At 42.8% G+C, this 13,217-nt stretch overlaps 1 protein-coding gene across 1 annotated transcript; it reads right to left on the bottom strand.

Moving 5' to 3' along the window:
- Positions 1–918: 918 nt before the first annotated feature.
- Positions 919–12,980, bottom strand: ppm1f (protein phosphatase, Mg2+/Mn2+ dependent, 1F). The gene is made up of 8 exons (XM_062542746.1): positions 12,793–12,980; positions 11,712–11,995; positions 9,971–10,104; positions 6,373–6,575; positions 5,486–5,674; positions 5,200–5,343; positions 4,217–4,310; positions 919–3,878 (listed from the first exon to the last, which is right to left on the bottom strand). Exons 2-8 carry the CDS (start codon positions 11,888–11,890, stop codon positions 3,526–3,528), a joined length of 1,296 nt encoding a protein of 431 aa, XP_062398730.1. The 5' UTR covers positions 11,891–11,995; positions 12,793–12,980; the 3' UTR covers positions 919–3,525.
- Positions 12,981–13,217: the final 237 nt, after the last annotated feature.

The raw sequence follows: 13,217 nt of genomic DNA, 5'->3' as shown, positions 1-13,217 counted from the left end.
GAAACGATACGTTGTATCGCGAGAGTTGCCTGATGATCATCTAATATTCAGATAAAATAGGCCTGGATTCCTAAAACCTACACAAATCTAACTGTAGGTCTATGAGATAGCCTACAGAGAGTAAACATAAATATCGATGAATTAAACACAAGTTTAAAGCTGAAATGAAATATCAGTTTTTCCAAACATAATCCTTGTCACAGATCTTTGTTGCATTATCTGCACTTGATTACGTTTTAAAGTCTTGGCCATCCATTCTTGTTACAAAAAATGAAATGAGAAGTATTTTAAATAATCGCAGATAAGATGTTGCTTAGTCTTTTGCCACACATTCATTCAATTTAAATTATTCTTTTCACTATCCAATTCATGGGCTGCAATAATAGGCCTAGCAAGGGGAAGTTGCAAGTCTATCTAAACTGTCGGCCTTTTGCAAACTCACATAATGCAATTCAGAGAGTTGCACGAATTTCCATCAATTGTTTCACATGCAATCAAATGTTTTGTGAATTTTAAATGAAAGGCTGACTCTAAATCAAATAATAGTTTTCATTCAAGCTATAACCGTTTGGTTGCTTGAGAAATACCATTTCTCAGCATCAGTGCTTGCCGATCATAAGTCGTTTAGTCACACCATAAAGTAGCCCAACTCCCTGACAATCAGATGTCACACTTGCTGGCATGTTGTGATATTAAAAAATACTGATAATAAACATATTTTTTATTGAGAAACCAGTGTCCCTTTTCTGAATTTGCTTGGCATTTATCTTAATAAAGATGTATTCATGTTAGATGTGTTACCACTACCACCAGTACAGTAACAGCACAGGCACCAGTAGTCTACTTCTTTGGTCCTGACTGGCATTTTACTGCTTGATCTATTTGATGAATTATCAACAGAAGATACGAAACACCTCATTTAATCAGTTAATTTAATCGTGAAATTGGTTATTCTGAATACAGTTACTCAAAAATGTAATACTGCGAAATTGCTCCAGGAAATTGTCATACAGTAATAAAGTTTGGCAGTTCACCTTGATCACTGACATGAAACATCTCAATGTTATGTAGTAAAGTACAGTGTAACATCATAAACATGTACAATAAACGTAATAATACACTAAAAAAGACAACACAAAACGTGATGGTCCAGTTAGAAATGCAACTCCATCACTGTCCCCTTCATTGACCATCAATGATATGCAACCAACCATCCATTAAGGTTCCTGCCCAGCTCATCTTGTTGGGGTCGTGATGAGAGTGGTTTAAGTTAAGAAATGTTAAGATCAGGGGTGAATTAAGGCACCACTTATGTCTGGTTGAGAAAATAAGACAAAGCAAGTAACAAAAATGTACTGAACAGCACACACAAAAAAATGTACTGAACAGCATGCGCACACGCACACACACACACACACAGAGACAGACAGACAGACAGACATACACACACACACACACACACACACACACATAATTGGCACAGTATATCAAAGCTCCACAGCCTCAAGGGTGGCACTCTTGTGTAAAACAACATGCGGTCAATTATATTTACAGGTCAACACACTCCAGACTTGCTGATGTTTGTGCCTTGCGAGACATGGCAAGAAACAGCTTTACCCGTGCACTCGGTATTCATAGTAAAAGTATTTAAGAGAGAAGTGTACTAACACATCAACGACTTGTGGACAAGCAACCTAATTCACAAACACAGTGCCAAACTGTACACAAAGAGAAGACGGTCAATGGTGCAGATTTTTCTATCTGATGAGCGTTGGCAGATTTGGTTTGTTGTCAATTTTCTTTAGCCTCTTCAAATTTGGACAGGTAAATTATTTAAATTAAAATGGTGACCACAAACTGCTGGTTCAGATGAGATAGGAGGGCAAGCTTGGATTTGAACAATGAGGTCATGCTACCTTCCCATCAGTCCAGCAAATGCACAGTGGGACATGCTGATTCAGCGGCAGATTACCTCAATTACTGGCAATGATCTTAATCTCACCCCCCCCCCCCCCCCCCCTGCACGGTAGATGTCCACATAGACAGGCACCACATCAGAAAGAAAAGCTCAGTGCACTTGACAGCTGTACAGAAAACACCTACGGCAAAGTTCTAACACAGACAGCTCAAATTAAACCCTTATTATTTTTTTTAGTTTGGGGTTAACAATTAGCTGTTAAGAAATCTCTCTCACAATATATACAAACACGCACACAAAAAACGGCATTCTAGGTTTGGAAGAGAGAAAAGCAAAGGTCAGTGGTTCTACGCAAAGCAATCAATGTCCTTGGAGCTGGTATTGACATAACATTTTGATTAGCCGGACTACATGCTACATTTTCCATTCCTCATTTAAGATCTCCTTTTAAGACCACAAGACAGATGGCACAGCTTACAAAAAGACAGATGACCACTACAGTGAATTGCACTGGAAAGGAAATTAAACAGTCCTTATATCCAAATGACACACAAAAAAGTGCACGCATGTTCAAAGCATTGCACAACAAAAGCAAAGCAAAACAGCTTATTGCGCTTATACACAAAAACCTTATGTAATACCATTGACTGAAACAGCAGTTCTTAAGGAGTTCGGTCCAGGAAAACCAAGGTCACAAGAGTGGGGGGGGTTGTCTGAGGTATTTTATTTCACTACATCAACACTCAGATCCCTCTACCCCCCCACCCTATGCTTCAATATGCACCAGACCTGGCCTATAAATAGCATTATCGCATTATAGCCACGCGCCGGCTATATTAGCTACATGTCACAAGGCTTTCAAATATTCATGACATTTGAGCAGGCAGTAATTTGAGACACTAACGACAGGCCAGCAGGCATCAGGACGTCAGACATCAGTCTACCGGGAAGACAGTCCGTTAAACACTCAACAAATCAAACTGCTAGACTTGAAGACACATTTTGCATATCGCAGATTTTGACACTGTATGAAAGAATTTGAGGAAAAAAGGCCCCCACGTGGGAGAGTAGAATGAATACTGATATTGAATACTGGTAAGAGAAATATAGAACATTTTATAGAAAATGGTCCTGAATAAATCAGTATCGGAAAGAAAATTGTGGAAGGTAGTCCTTAAAGTAACTGCTTGACCTGACTAACCAAAAAAAAAAAATACTGAACATATACTGATCGTAAATGCATTTCCACATTTGTGGGGAAGAAAACAGCTTAGCCATGACTAGGCACTGCTGTTGTTTTGATCCCTCAAGCAGAGAGGCTATTGTTGTGGCACATCGCTGAAAAGTAAAAGGAGTTTTGCTTCTGTCCACCAGGTGGAGAGCAAAGAGCCCTTGTGGGGATCAAGGGGACACCAGAAGAGAGGGGGAGAGAGAGAGAGAGAGAGAGAGATAAAGAAAGAGAGAGAGAGATAAAGAGAGAGAGAGAGAGGGAAAGGCAATGAGAAAGAGAAAAAGTAAAAGAGAGAGAAAGACAGAGAGAGAGAGAGAAGGATGCAGCACCATCAGCATCGTCTCCTCCAGTATGACCTGGACCTGGCTAGTGGCCCTCAGCCCTGTGCTGGCGCGGCGGAGGCAGAGGCAGAGGCAGAGGCCTGCCCCGGGTCACTCCGGTCCTCCAGCACCAGCTGAGCGGGCTCCCGCAGGAACACCACCATGACGGTGATGTTGTCGCTGGAGCCGGCCGCCTTGGCCTGGGCCACCAGGCGCTGGGCCACCTCCTCGCAGCCGCCGCGGCCCTCCGACTCCCGCAGGGCCTCCAGGACCAGGCCGGGCACCTCGGCCGGACGCACCACGTCGAAGAAGCCGTCGCACGCCAGCAGGACGTAGTCCTCGTTGCCGGTCAGCGGTGTCGAGGAGCTGTCGGCCATGTTGGAGACGTACGGCTTCTGGTCAAAATCACCTGATCGACCAAGGGGGGGGGGGGGGGGGGGGGAGTTAATAAGGGAAAAGTGGAGTTAAAAAGGACTTAGTGGTTACGGTATATATCAACATAATTATGTATTGCAATGTCTCCAAGGACAGAAGCTGCAAATATTACAACACCAGAATGGCAAAAAGTATGAGATTCAACATTTCCTTTGTTCTACTATTCAATTTGAAAGTAAAATGCAATCACAGTATTGAGCCAAGGTTTTGCTGGAAAGTGATAATCAATTAGAAAGCATCGTCATCCTGCATGTCACTGATGATGTAGTGCAGTAACTGACATCATCCTTTTCCAGGATCCGATCGACATACCAATCGCTCGAGAAACAGCGTAAGTGCCATTCACACGCCAGCACCCCATGAAAGCGATACATCCCCCCAGATTCTCAATCCGCTGCTTTTCATCCTGAACAGGGGAAAGGAGAACAGTAACGTCAGCTTAGCTCCCCACAATATATTCCAATACTCGGCATACCTTATTCCGGTTATGCTTATTCCGAATATTACCTTATTCCGGTGAAGGCAATCGGAAAAGGCTGTTTACGTGGTATCTTATATCAGGATATTATGTCCATGTAAACGCACTCAGTGTCTAGGTCTAGTTGATTCCGCTAAACCAACACTCACTGCTTTCACTATGGCCAGTAATACTCCCGCTGGATGCAAATTGGGCTGTTGACATATTATTCAAATACCTCTGCAGGTATTCTGACAATACGGCAGTCAGGTACTGTTTAATCAGGGAATCAGACATTGAATACACCAAGGCTCTGTCAGTCTACACCGTCAGGTTGGCCACGTTTTTAATTCAATTGTTAATAATAATAATAATAATACATTTTATTTATATTGCACTTTACATCAAATAAATGATCTCAAAGTGCTAAAATTGTTTACGTGATGCGATGTACATAAATTCATGTTCATCTTCATGAGCATCTTCTAAATTTGGATTCAATTTGTTGACGGGCAAAAGTTGCAGGTCAGTAGTGTTAACTTGAGTTAATCCATCTTTACGTGCAGCACAACAGCCAAATGCTAAGCTACACATCAAACAAGATATTGTAAAGAGAGAATAGCTGGGTAGCCTTAACAAAATACTACAATTTCCTGACTATTAGCCGCGGCTTATACATTGATTTTGCAAAAGCTCTGAGGTTAATACACGGGGGAAGTTAAGATGGTATTAATGTGGCTTTGTTTCTTTCATCTTCCGTAAAACACTGTCCTGCGGCTTATGCTAATACACAGGACATCGCTGTAGTGGTTTATGTGTTTCAGTACAAAAGACCCACCTCTCTCTCTGGCTTGTGGGGGTCCATCAGGGTGACCGGCTCTCCCTGTCTGACCAGCATGGCTTGAGAGTCTCCGAGCCAGGACACATGCAGCGAATCCCCGGCCAGCAGCGCTGCTAGACCAGTGCTACCACTCCGCAGACGCTATACAGGAAACACACACACACACACACACACACACACACACACACACACACACACACACACTTAAACTTCATCACAATCAATGTGGTGGGTCTTCTCGATGACCGAGTGAGTGGAGGACTGCTATCCATTTCTCACTGACCTCTCGCTTGGCTTTGACCTTGAACATGTCGTCCACATGGGTGAAGGCCGTTTTGAAGGCAGCAGCTGGGTCTTTCACTAGGTCCTCTTGTTGGCTTAGAACAACGTGAAGGTGGGTGGCAGCAAATGTGGCAGCGTCTACACCTCCGTGTCCATCAAATACAGCATAATACTGTCTATCCACACCATCCTGCCATGAGAGGACAAATGCACTGTAATTCTTTTGTTCATAAAGGCAATGGTATATAGAGAAAGCATACAGATAAGAATAACATGCACAGTAAAACAAATATAGGAATTTATGGAGGGATATGAATAAAGAATGAACTGTGAAATGATGAGCCATTTTCCGTAGCAACTGATAAAACACTTGAATCAAAGTGGCTTCAGTGGTTTCGCCCAAATTGAACAAATTGACATTCAGGACAAACAAAACACAAGGAACAGTTAAGCATACTGGACACTGTGTGTCCTGATCAAGCATATATGATTACCATCACTAAAGCTCAGCTTTCATCTTAAGTCCTGAGCAGATGAACCAGCGCCACACTGTGGAAACGGCTGATGTCTACAGATATAGGCAGCGTCCGCACTACACTAATGTGCTATATACAAGTCAGTAGTAAGATGACAGTTCTCTTAATAAACTCTATGAATTAAGGATAGGATGTGACTGAAGTTCATATGTGAGTCAAGGCAGGTGAGCGAATCCTTTTGGCACTATAGTGTATTTTTTTACTTTTCTAGCCTCTACTGATGGATCAGTGGAGAGTAGACAGAAAGTGAGTGGGAGTGGAAAGGAAACATGACCTCAGGCTGGACTCTATGGGCACAGGGTCCCATATGCAGCATGTATGGGATGCTGTTGTTCTGACAGCGGTTCCTCACCTGTATCCCAAAGAGCAGGTTGAAATCGGCTACGCTGACGTGACGGTCCTCCATCTTCCTGCGCGTGTTGCGGATGGCGTGTACAGAGCAGCGGTGGAAGCGTTGCGATGACCCCTGGGGCGCGGGCAGCTGCTGTCTCCAGGACGCCGCCACATCGCGGAGCTTATTGAGGAAAAGGTGCTGCAGCCCTTCTGACTCCAGCACTGCACCACAGGAAGGAGAGAAAATTACTCTCATAGAGTAGGAGGTCAGAGTAGAGTAACATTACTCTCATAGAGGATGGGTTAGAGTACAGTAACATTACTCTCATATAAGATAGGGCTCAGAGTACAGTAACATTACTCTCATAGAGGATGGGTTAGAGTACAGTAACATTACTCTCATATAAGATAGGGCTCAGGGTACAGTAACATTACTCTCATAGAGGATGGGTTAGAGTACAGTAACATTACTCTCAGAGAGGATGGGTTAGAGTACAGTAACATTACTCTCATATAAGATAGGGCTCAGGGTACAGTAACATTACTCTCATATAAGATAGGGCTCAGAGTAAAGTAAGATTACTCTCATAGAGTAGGAGATCAGAGTACAGTAACATTACTCTCATAGAGTAGGAGGTCAGAGTACAGTAACACTACTCTCATAGAGGATGGGTCAGAGTACAGTAACATTACTCTCATAGAGGAGAGGGGTCAGAGTACAGTAACATTACTCTCAGAGAGGATGGGGGTCAGAATACAGTAACATTACTCTCATAAGATAGGGGTCAAAGTAACATTACTCTCATAGAGGATGGGGATCAAAGTACAGCAACATTACTCTCATAGAGGATGGGTCAGAGTAGAGTAACATTACTCTCAGAGGATGGGTGTTACAGTAGAGTAACATTACTCTCATATAAGATGGGGGTCAGAGTAGAGTAACATTACTCTCATAGAGGATAGCTCAGAGTAGAGTAACATTACTCTCATAGAGGATGGGTGTTACGGTAGAGTAACATAACTCTCATATAAGATGGGGATGTCACCCTCATAGATGATGGGTCTTACAATACAGTAACATTACTAGAGGATGAGTCTTACAGTAGAGAATTAGAATCAGCTGGTTTAAGTGTGTGGTTGGCTCAGATATGTGGTAGCACTTTTACTATATGAAGCTGCACTTTTCCACCTCTGCCTGTTCGTGATCAGAAGGTTCTAGCTGTGAAATTACTTTATTCTGTTGACTCCTGTCCTTTCATGATTACTACATTGTCCTTGCTAAAGAGTTACTTGGTTAAGCTACTTGGTTTTCCGATACTGGTGTAGTTATGCATTCTGGACATTAGTAATATGGTACAACAAAACATACACATTCACTTAAAATACACAGAACTTCAGAGATCTATCCAAATGCAGGATCTCCATCTGAACACTAGAGGGCATGCACTCCCTATGATTAACAGACCAGTACATCTGCAGGCCACCCGTGCCTCACATCATATCTATATGCTACTCTCTGCAGAAAGCCAACTTTCATTTACGTGAAGCTCCAGATACCAGTCATCACCCTGTCTGTACCACATTGGGTGCCTCTCAACTTCTCCCCTCGATCCTCGATGCCCGATCTTCAAGGCTCGTTCCCACTGATCTATAACTAACACTGGATAGACAACCCCATTGTTGCTGCAGTGAGGACGAGGACCAAGGAAGGAAGGGAGGATGTATAAAAGACTAAATGAGAGGCACACATTGATTCAGGAGCAGGTAAGGAGGGGTGGAATTTGACTGGCTGTTGAGCTCAACTACCAGCCACTAGAAACAATGACTGCACATTTCAACGTTTTTGACTTGATCACCAACACCAGCCTGTAAAAGTTCAGGGTCGACCTCAGATGGACACATCTGCTTCAACAGTGAATAGACTTCTGAAGTTCCCCTACAAAGCTACCATCTTTACCCAAATAAGGAGATCCGGTATCTTGAGATTTTTTTCTATGGGAAAATATCATAGGGATTTTCAATTATCGCACCTGTTAAACTCTCGCGAGGATGATGACATTGGAAATGCAGACGTTTTTCGCTACAAAGTTTTGTTCACTGCCGTCTAGTGGATACTGTGATCTTCGGTAGGTGAAGACGGCACACTTTGATCTTTGCTACCCCAGTGCTAACTTACAATGCAACTTGCCATAAGCAGTTAGCTTCATGGAGGTATTATAAGAACTGGAGAGAGGGACTAAGTCCCGCCCCCATTCATTTCAATGGCCGATGCTAGGCTAGCTACTTCAGCCAAAAAAGTTTGAAATTGGCCGCAGCCATCTTTGAGAAAATGGCGTTCCATGGGTGTCTATTTCCGTCACCAGCTAGAATGAGCCAATTAGGTTCCACGTTACAACGAGACAACATAGGTACATCGTTGATGAAGATTGGAGAGTGAGAGAAGGTGTTCGTGAACGCGCTCCTATCGTTACAGGCGCAAATGTATTTAATTATTTGAGTTGGGATGGTGGTGGAGAAGTTTGCCCCTTGTCTCGAAATCCTATAATGTGATATTCATATGTCATGATATAATAAACATGGCGAGTCAATATTGAGCAAGAATTCACTTAGCATACACATAAATATGATCCCCACAGTAAATGCTTTGAACTGACTGTAGCCGTTGTGTGCGCAATAGGCTGTCTACCCGACGAAAATGACTCTTAATAAGTAGACATGGGATGTAAGAAACGTGTGGATACCAGATTTACTATTTGTGCTGCACCCAGTGAATTTGCAGTTTAAACCTTGTAGACAGACGAAATGAAGCCAATATATTATAGGCTTACCGGTAGAAGCGCGCATCCATGTGTTAAGTTTCGAGCAGCATGCATTTTAAGTCTGCTGTCACTGTCGGAAACTTTTGCCGTTATCTACTGTAGGCTGTGACCCCCAACGCTGCGTTGTTATGAACTAGGCTACAGGTCTGCAGCTGAGCGTTTTAAAATAGTTTTCATAGCCTAGCCTACACGACAGCGAGTAGGTTAATGATTGGGTTTAGTTAGAGAATTTCTTCGCATTTCCTAGAATGTCTTATCATACCTTGCCAACTCATACATAGTCTAATGCAAATAATAGTAACCTATTAGAACGACATTTGCTTTTTTCTTTTATTCACAAAGCCTGGTATAATGATAATCCACAGGCATCAAGTATCGGTAACTTAATCCTAGTCGTCAGTCATTTTATTTATGTCTTCTAGAATGCGATTTCAACATGGACGCGCGAGGACGCTCGTGCCGAAATCGAAACTCGTGCATGAGCTGAGACAGCTCGTGCATAAGCTGTCTCGTGCATGCGCTGGTGCCGGATATGGTACAACCATGGAACGCCATTTTTTCAAAGATGTCGGCGGCCAAATGACATGCTAATTGGCTGAAGCTAACCCTCCAAATCCTGACCCCCTGGTTAGCTTCAATTAACTCCCAGATTACACCCTCCCTTCCTTCCTCGATACTCGTCCTCACTGATCTAGATAAAGAACGATGGGGCGGTGTTGGCTATAGATCAGTGGGAACGTCCCTTGAGGATGGAGGAGAGATGTTGAGAGGCACCCAGTGGCAGTGGGGAGAACTCACAGGCAGTAGGTGGGCCGTCCTCCTCTGGCTGCTGCTCTGCATCTTGCGGAAGCTGGAAGGGTGTGAGGTCACTCCTCATCAGCTCCGACACCGCCGCCTCACACAGCGCCACACTCAGAGACAGAGGAGCATCCCTACACACACACACACACACACACACACACACGCACGCACGCACACACACACGCACATACACACACACACACACACATTACATTACATTACATTTGTCTGACGCTTTTAACCAAGGCGACTTACAACATGGTATAAACATTTTAAGCTTTTCAGAGCAATTCTAACAACAGTTAAAAAAAAGTGCAATCATTTGTGTAGTAAGTGCACACACGTGCGCACACACACACACACACACACACACACACACACACACACACACACACACACACACACACACACACACACACACACACACAACTAGGCCTAAAGGAGGACTTCATGAACTTTGATTTTGAATAACACTCCAAAAACAATCATGTTGATAGAGCATGTTGCTGCTCAAGAAAATGATTTAACTTCATTTATGATAAATGCAAAGACATTAACATAATGTATTGCTCAATTTTTTTTAACAAAAGAAATGTTTGAGGTTATGGAAAAAAACTGTTGTTCTGAACCAAAAGAAATGACATAAGGACTTTATTTTAAGGAACCATGACGAGGAATATTATGCATTATCAAAACAGGAAATAAATCAGAGAGCGACTGAACACACTTCTGTGCGAGAGCGTGTGTGTGTGTGTGTGTGTGTGTCTATGTGCCTTCATGCAAGCTGGAAACACAGTGGGAACAGCAGGAAGCGGCTGGAACAATGGTGATTTAGCACACAGGAAGCCCGTCTTTACTGACAGACACATCCCCACGACTTAAAACAGCACATGGAATGACTAACCTATGCCTCACTGCCTCAACATATGATCCACAATTCAATGTGGGATGCTTGTGCAATTACAACTACATACATAGCTATTCATTAAAACTACACTGCGAGATGGCAACCCATTTTCAGCCTCTCGTATTCATTTTTCTTTCAATAACAAACAGAATCTAGTCTTGAAGTTAAAAACATTTCATTATGTTTGGTGATTAACAACTCTCATGGGGACTCTGTGAAGTGTACATTCATTAGTATCGCTGGGATCCTCGCTGCAAGAGAGAAAACGCATCCTTCCCGTGCTCAAACATGAAACAGATAGGGTGGGCATGACTGCTTCTGCTCGGCTGGAATCTCAGGAATGCACCGCAAGGGTGCAGTCAGTGTGTAATGCATTCGTTACTTTTTAGCTTGAAGTTGCAAGTCTTGACATTGTAGGTGAACTAGAGTTGTTTTCTTTTTTTTCCACAAAAGCTGGACCGATAGCCGCACACACCCCCAGATAACATACATCATAACAAAAGATAATATTGTAAACAGGAAGATAATGCTGCATGTGATTAAGGTGCCGAAGTCATTGCTCAGGAGGGTGTTGGTAGAAGTGGATTGAAGTGAAATGTAGAAAGGAGTTGAAGTTTGTGTGTTGCAATAAAGATAAAACCACATTCTCACATGATCAAGGTCATACCCCCACGGAGTGTATAAAACCCTACCCTCGTGCTTATGCATACTACTGTGTCAGGATCGTTGTTTAAACGATAATCGCTGTTCACTAACAAATAACTAACTAACTAAACACATAAATGAAATGTGTGTGCATGGTGCTGCATTCACTAGCAGCCCAACACCCACCTGGCTGCCAGCAGACGGAGGCCCAGATCCAGGCTCTCCCCCCTGATCTCCTTGTGGCTGACTTTGCGGCTAAGGGGGTTGACAGGCGGAGGGTGGTCTGGGCTGAATGGCTCCGGGAACTCCTCCAGAAACTTCCCCAGGAAGCTCTGAGCCACAGCAGGCTCAACGTTACCCATCATGCCGCCCCCCCTCAATATGCAAACTCTGGGCAACACAGTATCATCCACAGGGAGCGACCCACTCCCCAATATGTCTGACCGTCACTGGTCAAACAGATGCAGCACCTGTGAGTAGCAAAATTAGAAGAAGAAAAAAAGAGCACAAAATGCTGTAGGTGAAAGAGAGGACCAACAATTACATTTCTATTTTTCTATACATTAAGGAGTGTCAACATTCTCAAACGTTAATGTCACTGGAATGAGAGAATGAAGTTTCTAGAGGATCCATAATGTTGTAATAATTTGATTCTATAAATTATGTCCAATAATACATTATCCTTTTGCCAATAAAACTGTCTACACGTCAGTACTTTAATTGCAGTTGTAGCTGGTGCCTACAGAAGACCAAATTATATCTTAAACAAATTCAACGATGACTATTATCAACTTGAATAAGTGCATGAGTATGGAGTTGTATTTCACTCGAAACAAAGTGCTAAGTCAACATTCTAAACAACCAGCGTCTACTACAATGTATCGTAGTGTCAACAATGTATCGCTGTCGCTACTAGCGAGGCTGATTATGCCAGCTTACTGTTACAACAACACAATACATGCTAGTGTAATGTTTCTGTTTTGATTTGGTTTCATGTTTCATTTGTGGAAATGACACCTCTGACATGTTTTAAAGTTACAGCGAAAAAAAGTATTTTTTCAGTCAACTCAGACAACAATGTTAACATGTTGCAGTTGGCTCTGCAGAAACTCAGGCGGTGTCAGTCAGACAGGCCTTTGAAAATGAAAGTTGCGTTTCCTTAGGTTAATCAAAGACCCATAACAAAATTATTTCAGCTGTTTAGTTGTAACTGCATAATAGGTAAAACTGAGTGATTATGATGTGCACACAAGGTTGTGTTTCATACCTTGGAGTCTTTTCTCTGTGAAGCAGGCACCCCTTCGTTCACAACCAGTTCAAAATCTCGAGACTCGCGTGGCTGTAATGCGGCTTTAACACGCCCTTTCGGAGGCTAAACAAAAAGCTAGAACATCACGGAAGTCACAGGAGTTTGGCAACATTCACATCCTGTATGTGCTAGACAGTATCGTTCAGAGAAAATTAGCTAATAAAACAAAAATGTGCTATGAAAGGCAAATGGCGCTTGTACCATCCACTTCAACTAGAGATTGGCGGAAGTTGAACAGTGGTCTGGCGTTTTGAGCTTTCAGACATGAAAGAATTTGCCCCTAGTGGTTGGCTCCAGAATTGATTTAAAACGGGCCATGATAAACAAACACATAAGATACTGTGGCCTATATTTCTTTGCTACCCATCAAATTTATTTTAAAA

The sequence above is a fragment of the Sardina pilchardus genome, chromosome 8 (genome assembly GCF_963854185.1).
Source record: "Sardina pilchardus chromosome 8, fSarPil1.1, whole genome shotgun sequence".
In the NCBI taxonomy this organism is placed as follows: Eukaryota; Metazoa; Chordata; class Actinopteri; order Clupeiformes; family Clupeidae; genus Sardina; species Sardina pilchardus.
This window is presented reverse-complemented; position numbering and strand designations above follow the sequence as displayed.